The sequence below is a fragment of the Ranitomeya variabilis genome, chromosome 2, assembly GCF_051348905.1.
Source record: "Ranitomeya variabilis isolate aRanVar5 chromosome 2, aRanVar5.hap1, whole genome shotgun sequence".
Classification (NCBI taxonomy): Eukaryota; Metazoa; Chordata; class Amphibia; order Anura; family Dendrobatidae; genus Ranitomeya; species Ranitomeya variabilis.
The window spans coordinates 616,285,970-616,298,468 of record NC_135233.1 but is presented as its reverse complement, the minus strand read 5'-3'; the positions used below and the strand labels follow the sequence as shown (position 1 = coordinate 616,298,468).

At 48.8% G+C, this 12,499-nt stretch overlaps 1 protein-coding gene across 1 annotated transcript in view; it reads left to right on the top strand.

Moving 5' to 3' along the window:
- Positions 1 to 10,923, top strand: part of LOC143807348 (fatty acyl-CoA hydrolase precursor, medium chain-like) — a 53,701-nt gene extending 42,778 nt beyond the window's left edge. Inside the window, exons 8-13 of the mRNA XM_077288792.1 lie at positions 8,444 to 8,584; positions 8,672 to 8,749; positions 8,847 to 8,994; positions 9,899 to 10,048; positions 10,424 to 10,496; positions 10,605 to 10,923. Coding sequence (XP_077144907.1) covers positions 8,444 to 8,584; positions 8,672 to 8,749; positions 8,847 to 8,994; positions 9,899 to 10,048; positions 10,424 to 10,496; positions 10,605 to 10,791 — 777 coding nt within the window. The 3' untranslated portion in view covers positions 10,792 to 10,923. The remainder of the gene's footprint in view (positions 1 to 8,443; positions 8,585 to 8,671; positions 8,750 to 8,846; positions 8,995 to 9,898; positions 10,049 to 10,423; positions 10,497 to 10,604) is intronic.
- Positions 10,924 to 12,499: the final 1,576 nt, after the last annotated feature.

Genomic DNA, 12,499 nt, shown 5'->3' with positions numbered 1-12,499 from the left:
TGTGACTGAGGGGATAAGGAAGTATACTCTGATCCAGAGTCTGCGCACTATAGGGCAAAACCACCATATGTGATAAATGTCGCTCTCGAACTGGTGTCCTCAGAAGCACCGAGGGGAATAGTTAGGGACCACTCTGAGCCACTCTGGCTGGCGTCAAATACCATCTCATCATTGCTTTATATATGGTTTCCAGCATCAGAATATTAAGTAGGCCACGTGTGGTTGAAGACCAGATATGAGTCCAATCTGCATCAGATGAAGTGGTGCCAATATGAGATTCCCAGTGGGAGTTGTAGGTAAGGTGGCATCTATGGGTAGTGTGGTTTAGATGGATATAGAGCAGACAGATGGTACCTGGCGCATGGGCAAGTAAGTGACATCTTTATTCAAAAGGAGTATTGTGCGGGACATTCTTCAACAGAGAGGTGAGAAAACTGCGGATATCGGAACACTTCTTTGGGTGGAAGGTGGAATTTTTCCTGTAGGATCGGAAAAGTGATACAGTGTCAAAAGGCTCAACCACTAATTTAAATAGAACCTGTCATCAGGGTTATACATATTAAACTAAAGGCATGGCCATAATAGGACTGGTATACTGATTTAATTGATACTTTCTGTGAAGAAATCCGTAGCCTGGTTTTTAAAAAACATCAATCTGTGCATGCACCATCACCCGTGCCATCTTCCCTAAAACTGCCAGATGATCAATCTGCACATGAGCCTTTAGGGTGCCATTTTATTAAAGCCCATCGAGAGATCCATGTGCGCAAACGCCGACTGTGTGAACCGGAATTTAAATAAGGAAGAAGACTGTCAGAGGAAGGGTCATGGCGGAGCTGAAGACCATACCCAAGTCCCGCCCCGATACACAGAGAACAAAACTTCTAGTGATTATTTTATGAAATCCAATCTATGGATTTCTTCACTGAAAGTATGTATTTGTTATACCAGCGCCATAATGCCCATGCCTTTAGTTTAATATGTATAACCCTGATGACAGGTTCTCTTTAAATTAGTGGTGGAACCTGTTGACATCGGATGCGATTCACTTACAGAACGCCCGGGAGAAATTGAATCCTAGGGTAAATTGAGTACTACCTCACAAGAGTGCCAATGGGAGAGAAGAAGAAATAAGAATAGAATTATATTTTAGGTCATCCCATATTTTAGTTGAGTGGGACATTTAATGGGAGAAGCAGATCTAGGTCAGATCAAGCGTGGTCCAGGTCTCGGTAAATTAATGAGAATAGGGAGTTTGCCAACTGAGACTCGAGAGATGTCACCTTACTTTCCAGATCTGCAGTCCTGGCCAATCGATGTTTTTTCTTATGGGCAACTTTCTTCTCAGGACTGTATGTGCCTCTAAAAGGTAGATTTGTGAAGTGTCAGATTGTTGTTTCAGGGGAAAGTATTCAGTTAACTGATTGCCCAATCTCTGAAAGATTTCTGGGTAGGAGACTAATGAGTCGTCAAGAGTCCAGTTGCAAGACTTTGATGTGCGTGCAACGAGGTGCCGGTTAGTTGGATAGGAAAATGGTCCGACCTGGGAGTGGTTAGAATGGAAATGGAAGAGATGTTGTGTGGACAAATATTTGATCAATCCTCATAAATACAGAGTTGCGTGGAGAGAAATAAGTATAATCTCTAGCTGTTGGGTTTACTTCTCTCCAAGCATTAGAGAAGGAGGTTGAGTCAAAACGAAGAGGTCTGAGGGAGGTTAGAGGACATGCATAGTTTTAGATTGCGTGTACAACTGGAGTGTCCACAAAGTATTGTGATCCCTTGTGCTTGTTCTGCAATAAGGTTAGTGAATAAGGGTGATTGATATGCATTTTGGGCATAGTATCATACAATTGTGATTGTCTTGTTTAAGATTGAGCCTATGACTAACATATCACGGCCATCTTTGATGGTGAAAGGGAATGACTTTTTAAAACAAATGCCCACACCTTTATTTTGTTAGAGGCTTTCGCCGTATAGAAGAGTGGGTAAGAGGAGGCCAGGAAACGTGGGTATGAGGTTTTAGAAAAATGCGTCTCTTGGAGGCAAACTACATCAGCCTGTCGACTTCTATAATAGCAAACCGCTTTTGTACATTTATGCGGGGAGATAAGACCTCCCACATTGTGCAATATAATGGTAACGGAGAAAGTTCCGGGGTTTTTACTTATGGGCAATTTTCTTCTCATGACTTTATGTGCCTCTAAAACGTAGATTGGTGAAGTGTCAGATTGTTGTTTCAGGGAAAAGTATTCAGTTAACTGATTGCCCAATCTCTGAAAGATTTCTGGGCAGGAGACTAAAGAATCGTCAAGAGTCCAGTAGCAAGACTATGGCGTGCGTGCAACGAGGTGCCGGTGTAACAGGCCAGATTAACCCCCGCCCAGAATATACCCGGGGTTAAAGTGGCCTAGGCTAGATTATACCCCGGGTATATTCTGGCCTAGCCCAAATTATACCCCGGGGTATAAATTGGACTAGTCCAGTTTATACCCCTCTGGGCCAGATTATACCCGGGTATATTCTGGCCTAGCCCAAACTATACCCCGGGTCATATAATAAATAACAGAGCTCCAGGCAGCAAACGGGGCCCCAGGCAGCGCACAGGGCCCAAGGCAGCGCACAAAGCCCCAGGCAGCGCACAGGGCCCCAGGCAGCACACAGGGGCCTCAGGCAGCACACGGGGTCCCTGTCAGAACACAGGGCCCCAGGCAGCGCACAGGGCCCAAGGCAGCAAAGAGGGGCCCAAGGAAGAGCACAGGGGCCTCAGGCAGCACAGAGGGGCCCCAGGCAGCACAGAGGGGCCCCAGGAAGAGCACAGGGGCCCCAGGAAGTGCACTGGGGCCTCAGGCAGCGCACAAGGAACCAAGGCAGCACACAGGGCTCCAGGTAGCACAGAGGCCCCCCAGGAAGAGCACAGGGGCCCCAGGCAGCGCACAGGGCAACAGGCAGCACAGAGGGGCCCCAGGCAGCACAGAGGGGCCCCAGGCAGCACAGAGGAGCCCCAGGAAGAGCACAGGGGCCACAGGAAGTGCACTGCACGGGGCCCCAGGCAGCGCACAGGGCCCCAGGCAGCACACAAAGGCCTCAGGCAGCAAACGGGGCCCCTGGCAGAACACAGGACCCCAGACAGCGCACAGGGCCCCAGGCAGCACAGAGGGGCCCCAGGCAGCACAGAGGGGCCCCAGGAAGAGCACAGGGGCCACAGGAAGTGCACGGGGCCCCAGGCAGTGCACAGGGGCCCAAGGCAGCCCACAGGGCCCCAGTCAGCACAGAGGGGCCCCAGGAAGAGCACAGGAGCCCCAGGCAGCGCACAGGGCCCCCAGACAGCGCACGGAGCCCCAAACAGCGTACAGTTTCCCAGGCAGTGCACAGGACCCCAGGCAGCCCACGGGGCCCCAGGCAGCCCACAGGGCTCCAGGCAGCGCACAGGGGCCTCAAGCAGCACATGGGGCCCCTGGCAGAACGCAGGGCCCCAGGCAGCGCACAGGGGCCCAAGGCAGCACACAGGGCCCCAGGCAGAACAGAGGGGCCCCAGGAAGAGCACAGGGGCCCCAGGCAGCGCACAGGGCAACAGGCAGCACAGAGGGGCCCCAGGCAGCACAGAGGGGCCCCAGGAAGAGCACAGGGGCCACAGGAAGTGCACGGAGCCCCAGACAGCCCACAGGGACCCCATTGTAGCCCATGGGGCCCCAGGCAGCACACAGGGCTCCAGGCAGCCCACAGGACCCCAGGCAGCCCACAGGGGGTCCCAGATAGCGCACAGGGGGGCAGAGTCAGTGAGCAAGGGGGTAAGAGATAGCACGCAAGGGGGGAAATAGACAGAGCGCATATCCCCTGTGCGCTGTCTGGGACCCCCTGTGCGCTATCTGGGACCCACTGTACGCTGTCTGGGACCCCCTTTGCGATGTCTGGGGCCCTGCTCTTGAGTATATCACTCAATCCTGTAAGGCTAGTTTCACATTTGCGTACAGCCGTGCACATGCGTACGCTCTGAGTAAAGCCTTGATCACTGCTGCGCCCCGCCGGTTAAGCTCCGCCCACGTTCTTTTGACGGTGCTGCAACCTGCGGCGAAGGCAACAAATTGGATTTTCTTGCGTTCACCGAATCCTCAAAACAACGCATGCATACGCAAGCACAAACATCCTTAGGGCCTGCGTACCCAATGATAAAGATAGGGATACGCAGGCCGCATGCAGCCGCATGCGAACCTGGGCGGAGCTTAACTGGCAGGCGCGGCAGTGGGAGGGGCTTCACTAAGAACGTACACAGCCATGCGCAAATGTGAAACTAGCCTAGGGCCCCTGTGCGATGTGCGATGTCTGGGGCCCCGTTCTTGAGTACATCACTCAATGGTTCTCATAAGCGTGAAAAATCTGATCTTTAATATGCTTAATCTTTAATATACTCAAGAACGGGGCCACAGACATCACACAGGGGGTCCCAAACAGCGCACATGGGATCCCAGACAGCGCACAGGGGGCAGAGACAGCACACAGGGGCCCTGCACGCTGTCTCTTCCCCCCTTGCACACTGTCACTTCCCCCTCCCTTGTGCACTGACTCTGCCCCCCTGTGCGCTGCTTGGGGCCCTGTGTGCTGCCTGGGTCCCAGTTCACTGTCACTTCCCCCTTGCACGCTGTCTCTTTCCCCTCCCTTGTGCACTGTCTCTGCCATTCCGTGTGCTGCCTGGGGCCCTGTGTGCTGCCTGGGGCCCCTGTGTGCTGCCTGGTACCTTGTGTGTTGCCTGGGGCCCCGTGTGCTGCCTGGGGCCCTGTGCGCTGCCTGGGGCCCCTGTGTGCTGTTTGGGCCCCCATGCTCTGCCTGGGGCCCCATGTGCTGCCTGGGGCCCCTGTGTGCTGCCTGGGACCTTGTGTGTTGCCTGGGGCCCCGTGTGCTGTCTGGGGCCCTGTGCGCTGCCTGGGGCCCTGTATGTTGCCTGGGGCCCTGTATGTTGCCTGGGGCCCTTGTGCGCTGCTTTGGGCCCCTTTTCACTGACTGGAGCTTTGTGCGCTGCCTGGGGCCCCTGTTTGCTGCCTGGGGCCCCGTGCGTTGCCTGGAGCCCTGTGGGCTGCATGGGGCCCTGTGGGCTGCCTGAGGCCCCTGTGGGCTGCCTGAGGCCTCGTGTGCTGCATAGGTCCCAGTGCGCTGCCTGGGGCCCCTGTGTGCTGCCTGGGGCCCTGTGTGCTGCATGGGGCCCTGTGTTCTGTCTGGGGCCCTGTGCACTGCCTGGGGCCCTGTACATTGCCTGGGGCCCTTGTGCGCTGTCTTGGGCCCCTTTGCACTGCCTGGCACCCTGTGCGCTGCCTGGAGCCTTGTGGGCTGCATGGGGCCCTGTGGGCTGCCTGAGGCCCCTGTGGGCTGTCTGGGGTCCTGTGTGCTGCCTGGGGCCCCTGGGCGCTGCTTGGGGCCTCGTGCACTGCCTGTGGCCCATGTGCTTTGCCCGGGGCCCCATGCGCAGCCTGGGGCCCCATGCGCAGCCTGTGGCCCCTGTGCGCTGCCTGGGGCCCCGTGAGCTTCCTGGGGCCCCTTTGTGCTACCTGGGGCCCCGTTATTAAGAATGTCACTCAATGGTTCTCAAAAGCCTGAAAAATCTGATCTACAGTAGCTGGGGTATATTCTGACCTGGAGGGGTATAAACTGGACTAGTCCAATTTGTACCCCGGGGTGTAGTTTGGGCTAGGCCAGAATATACCCGGGGTATAATCTGGCCTAGGCCACTTTAACCCCGGGTATATTCTGGGCGGGAGGTTAATCTGGCCTGTTACACCGGTTAGTTGAATAGGAGAATGGTCCGACTAGGGAGTGGTTAGAATGGAAATGAAAGAGATGTTGTGTGGACAAATATATGATCAATCCTCATAAATAAAGAGTGCTGCGGAGAGAAATAAGTATAATCTCTAACTGTTGGGTTTACTTCTCTCCAAGCATTAGAGAAGGAGAAGAGCATTAGAGAACGAGGTAGAGTCAAAAGAGTCAAAACGAAAAGGTGCGAAGGAGGTGTCTAATTGGGGGTTAGAGGACATGTCTAGTTTTAGGTTGAGTGTACAACTGGAGTCGCCACAAAGTATCGTGGTCCCTTGGGCATGTTCTGTTATAAGGTTAGTGGGTAAGGGTGATTGATGTGCATTTGGGGCATAGTATAATATGATTGTGATTGTCTCAAACAAATGCCCACACCTTTATTGTGATAGAGGCATTAGCTGTATAGAAGATTGGGTAAGAGGAGGCCAGGAAACGTGGGTCTGAGGTTGAGACTTTGTTTTGAACTTTCCTGGGTCTCTGCCAGGCTGTCACACTGCACCAATCCCGCTTTCACCACAATATGTGTATGTATATGTGTTTGTACATATATATATACTAGATTGTGGCCCGATTCTAACGCATCGGGTATTCTAGAATATGCATGTCCCCGTAGTATATAGACAATGATGATTCCAAAATTCGCGGCAGACTGTGCCCGTCGCTGATTGGTCGAGGCAACCTTTATGACATCATCGTCGCCATGGCAACCATTATGACATCTACATCGATACTGTGCCCGTCGCTGATTGGTCGAGGCCTGGCGGCCTCGACCAATCAGAGACGCGGGATTTCCATTATGACATCATCGTCGCCATGCTGTGCCCGTCGCTGATTGGTCGAGGCCTGGCGGCCTCGACCAATCAGAGACGCGGGATTTCAAGGACAGACAGAAAGACAGACAGACAGACAGACAGAAAAATGAGCTATGAGAGACTCCACAAGATGGAAGCAAAGTACAACCAGTTTTGGCTTGTATGGATGCCCATGAGGGTTACAGCGCAAGGCGTGCTGGAGGATAACAGACCCTAATGGAGGAGAAGAGGGCCACAGCAAGACCTCTCGCAGAGCAGAAGAGCATCTTGCAGCACAGCAGGAAAGCCCGCTATGTGAGGAAGCTCTGCAGAACAGCAATACTGCAATGGGCAGGGAATTGATGGGTAGAATACTGCGACTGCAGCTGTAAGACTGGCAGGGGTTACGGTGAGGAGGCATAGGAAGCCTTGCTAGGGGTGAACACTAGGGTCAGAGGCGTTCAAAGCCTCAGCTATGTTTCTGGCAGGATCATTATGGAGAGAATCTGGGCCATGTAGATTCGGTATAATGCATAGTTTAAGTCCTGGCGGTCATCCAAGTGCATAGAGCAGACAGATGCCGGTTGTGTTGTACAGTCAGCATCTTCATCTAACAGCACAGATTAGAGCTCGCTCCAATCACTGCTGTTTAACCACTTAAATGCAACGGCTAATTTCGGACAGTGGCATTTACGTGTTGTAATCCTAGTGATGCACCTGTCTTGGGGCCTATTGACTCCATTCTTACTAAATAATTTGGGTGGATTGCCATAACAGCCTTGGGGTCTTCTAGCGGCCACGTCGCCTCCATGTTTATGCTCCTGTGAATCTAAGCTACAAGCCAGGCTTCATAGGAGACTAAGCTTTTCACTAAATACTGCTATACTGAATCATTGCAGTATATAGTTCAAGTGATCAGGCATTTACAAGTTCAAGACCCTCGGGGGAATCAAAAAAGATAGTGTAAAGTACAAATATAAAGTTTAAAAATAATAAAACCTGAAAATTCAAATCGCCCACTTAACCCTTTTCCTAGTTAAAGATTAAAGAAATCAAACAAATATAATAAACATTGTCATCATTACATCTGCAAATGTCTGATTTTATCAAAATATTAAAGTATTTTACCAGTGTAAAAAAAAACCATCAATTGCAGATTTTTATTGCTGTTTCTCTTTTAAAAAAAAAATACAATAAAAAAGTGATTAAAAGATTGTATGTACCAATAAAAGTACAGCTCACTATGCACAAAAACAACAAGTTCTTACACGGCTCCATTAATTAAAAAATTATTGTTCTCTGAAATGGCAGCACAAACCATTTTTTTTATTCTTTACAAAGTTCATATTTTTTCACTACTTAATAGAAAAAAACACTACAAGTTGGTATCGCTGTAATCTTACTGAACTGGAGAATAACGTTATCAGATCATTTGTACCGAACTGTGAACACCATTAAAACAACCACAGGAATTTTGTTTTTTTTCACCATTTTTTAAGCTTTTTTTCTCATTGTTCTTTATATGATAAAATTAATGGTGCCATTCAAAGCTAAAACTTGTCCCGCAAAAAAACAAGCCCTCATACGGCTATGGGGATGGAAAAATAAAAAAATAAGGCTCCAGGAAGTCAACGAGGAAAATTCAAAAGTACAAAATCGTGAAACGTAAAGGAGGTTATTCCTAAATTCTTACTTTGATGAGAGTCGGACCTCAGTGTCATGCAGTGTATGAGAGTATCAGCGATCCAGTGTCTAATATTCTGTTCTGCTTCATATAACCAGTATTTATCTGTTGTATATCGGGGTGCACATACTCACTGATCCATCACAACATTCTGTCTCTGCAGGGCATGCTGTTTCTTCCTGCTTGTGTGGACGGCGTTTTTCTACCCAAACCAGCAGTGACGATGTTTGCTAACAAGGAAAGTAACAAGGTCCCGTTCCTCCTGGGAATGAACAATCAGGAGTTCGGCTGGATATTTCTATCGGTAGGTGGCAGCTCATTTATGAATGTTTTTGGTGGCGTCTAGAAAGTGATTTCCATGTTATGATGCACGATATATATTTGTATTTAGCTATTAAACTTATCGGACGTAACAGCCGGAATGACGCGAGCAACTGCGATGACGAAGCTCCAAAATCTTCCCTTACTGGTGAGATAAGATGAACATGGCGCATTTATGTTTTTATTATCCAATTAGTTTTCTATGAAAAATTATAATTTTTTTTGTATATACATTGTCATTTTAGTCTCTGAGGCCAGAAGCCATTCCTCACGTCATGGACGAGTATCTTGGTGACACCACTGATCCAGTGGAGATTCGCGACCGCTTCCAGGATTTGTGCGGCGATATTATTTTCGTTATACCGACCCTAAAAATTGCAAAATACCATCGAGGTACAGCCGCTCATATTGTAGCTTGTTTTCTGTTAAGACACGCTGGGACTTGTAGTCTTAATATATTGGTAATGTTGTTAAAAGAAATCTGTCAGCAATATTCCTTCCGCCAGACTATTTATATGCTCATGTTCTCTAAGACAAGTCCAGCAATACACGTTGTTCTTCCGTTACTGAGAAATCAGGGTTTTAATTGATATGCAAATGAGAATCAACAGCTATTTGTAGATCTGAAGCCTCTGTCACTCAAGCTCTATTCCCCACCCCACGCCGCTTCCTCCTATTTGATTGAAAGCTTGTTTGCTTGATCTCACACAGCATAGAGGTGGCGACACTGAATAGAGTAAAAGAACTATTTGTAGATCTGAAGCCTCTGTCACTCCAGCTCTATTCCCCACCCAGCGAAGCTTTTTCCTTGGCTATGTGACTTCTGACAAAGGAGTAGTCAGTCAAGCAGCAAAATTAATTACTTACTATTTGTCACTTTTTAAAAGCTAAGGGCACTTTAACGGATTTTTTCCCCTTAATCCATAAAGCTCCTTCTGCAGAGAGCATTTATAATTTTTATGAGCTGCTCCCAGAATGAACTCAGTTAACTCATTTTGCAGCCATCAAATACACGCATGTAAGTAAATAAATACATAATAAAATGACCCCAAAGGTGTCCATATAATTTAATAACAGATAGGGGTGTAGTAAACAAGCCGTACCGGCGGCTGAGGATGCCCACAGATACCTCCCATGTTGCTCACTGCCTCGACACCTACAAGATGCCCAGTAGATGACTGTCCCAGTCTCATACAGGCACTGCAGCAGCTCGTGGATGAGCATTATCCTTAGTAACATCTCAGACTGTACAACATCATGGTGCGGACACACGACTCTTGGTCTTATTTATCGATAGATATGGGGCTCCCTGTGTATCTGTATGAGTACCAGCACCCGCCAAGCTTACTAGAACACATAAGACCACGTTTTGTGAAGGCTGATCACGGTGACGAGCTATTCTTTGTGTCCGGAGGAGCTTTCCTAAGAGATGGCGTCTTATACTCTGGTGAGTCAGTGAAAATAAGTACATTGCATTTTTGCCCTAGATACAATGTATACTCTGGGAAAAGCCCCTGAAGTACACATGACTGCTTCTATAAGCCCCCAATAACCAGACGGGTGTCTGTATAAGTTTTTTTCCGCAAGTTAAGGAATCGCAGCAGCTTTCCTAGACAGAGGACCCGTGAAGAAATGATCTAGTGCTCATATATTTTTTTTTTTCCATCATGGCTTTATGGTGGTCCAATGCCACAGCATCCACCAAGTCAGGTCCACTATGAGATGTATCCCTGCTGGACTGATATTAGATTTTGGGGGCCAGTTTGTGGGTGAAGTCTTTATCCACTCATGGACCATTCACTGCTGCTGTTTTCTTTCTCAGGTCCTGCAACCCAGGAAGAAAAACGCCTGGCCAGAACCATAATGAAATACTGGGCAAACTTCGCTCGCACTGGGTAAGACCATGCCCTATACAAGAATGTCCGCACATTCGCTGCGCTGGTGTCACCTAATTCACCTAATTATCCTGCCCAATAATAATAATGCCACGTTGTTTACTGCAGGAACCCCAATATTCCCGGTCTGACAACGTGGCCGGAGTACAGTGCAGACGAGCGCTACCTGGAGATTAATTTGAAGCAGAAATCGTCTTCGAAGCTGAAAGAGGAAAAATTCAAGTTCTGGACCGAGATCCTTCCAAGGAAAATCCACTCCAAGGCCTTAGATGGCAGCGCTCGCGCCGAGCTATAGAATCTTACAAAGAAGTATGCACGCATGAGAGAAGAAAACGCACAACGTGAGGAAGCCGAGGCCCGGTGTACCCAGAATCAAAACCAAGCAGTTGTTTTCTCCACTTTTTCATAAATTTTACTTTTATCAAAACTTTAAATCTTTTTATGTACACTACTTATTTTTTGCACATTAAGGGTATGTGCACACTTTGTGGATTTTGATGCGTTTCCGCAGCGGTTTCCATTCTGGCATATGAAAAAATATCTCTCTCCCTCTCCCTCTCTCCACGCTAGAATCCGCATCTATTCCGCAGGAAAAAACTCAAGAAATCCGCATAAATTCCACTGGAAAACCGCAAGTGTTTTCCCCTTTGTTTTCTGCCAAGAGATGCGGATTCTATGTAAAAAAATCCACAGGCTAATCCGCGACGTGTGCACATACCCTTAGACTCTGTCCTCTAGATTTTAATTGTCTGAGTCCACAGATCAGCAGTCCACAAATCTCACTATCCCTCCAGCTGCCTAATGGTTCAGCCTCATGGCTCAGATTCCTGCCTCACGTCTAAGCCTCTCGGCTTGGCGGCGGTCTCCTGTATCTTGAATTGGCTTTGTACTCCTGCCTTTTAACTTGGCTTTGGCCTCCTGCCTTTTGGATCGGCTTTGGCCTCCAGCCTCTTGGCTCGGCTTTGGCCTCTTGGCTCGGCTTTGGCCTCTTGGCTTGGCTTTGGCCTCCTGCCTCTTGTGTCATGATCTCAATGGCAAGAGATCATAGCATAAGCATATATAGGAACTAGCTCTTGGAAGATGGGAACTGAGCTGACCATGAACTAAACCTAACGCACAACTAGCAGTGGCCGGGTAGCATGCCTACGTTGATTCTAGATGCCCAGCACCAGCCGGAGGACTAAATAATGCTAGCAGAGGAAAATATAAGTCCTAGCTCACCTCTAGAGAAATACCCCGAAAGGAGACAGAGGCCCCCCACATGTATTGGCGGTGAATAAGATGAAATAACAAACGTAGTATGAAAATAGGTTTAGCAAATTTGAGGTCCACTTACTACATAGCAGAAGACAGAAAGGACACTTTCATGGTCAGCTGAAAACCCTATCAAAACACCATCCAGAAATTACTTTAAAACTCTGGCATTAACTCATAACACCAGAGTGGCAATTACTGTTCACAAGAGCTTTCCAGACACAGTAACGAAACTACAGCTGTGAACTGGAACAAAAATGCAAAAACAAACATGGACAAGAGTCCAACTTATCTAGTAGTTGTCTAGGAGCAGGAACAAGCACAGAGAGGCTTCTGATAACATTGTTGACCGGCAAGCAACTAACAGAGCAGCAAGGTTATATAGCGACTCCCACATCTTGATGGGAACAGGTGAACAGAGAAGATGAAAACACCAGTTCAATTCCACCAGTAGCCACCGGGGGAGCCCAGAATCCAAATTCACAACAGTACCCCCCCCTCAAGGAGGGGGCACCGAACCCTCACCAGAACCACCAGGGCGATCAGGATGGGCCCTATGAAAGGCACGAACCAGATCAGAGGCATGAACATCAGATGCATTCACCCAAGAATTATCCTCCTGGCCGTATCCCTTCCACTTGACCAAATACTGGAGTCTCTGTCTGGAAACACGAGAGTCTAAGATTTTCTCCACAACGTACTCCAACTCACCCTCAACCAACACCGGAGCAGGAGGCTCAACGGAAGGC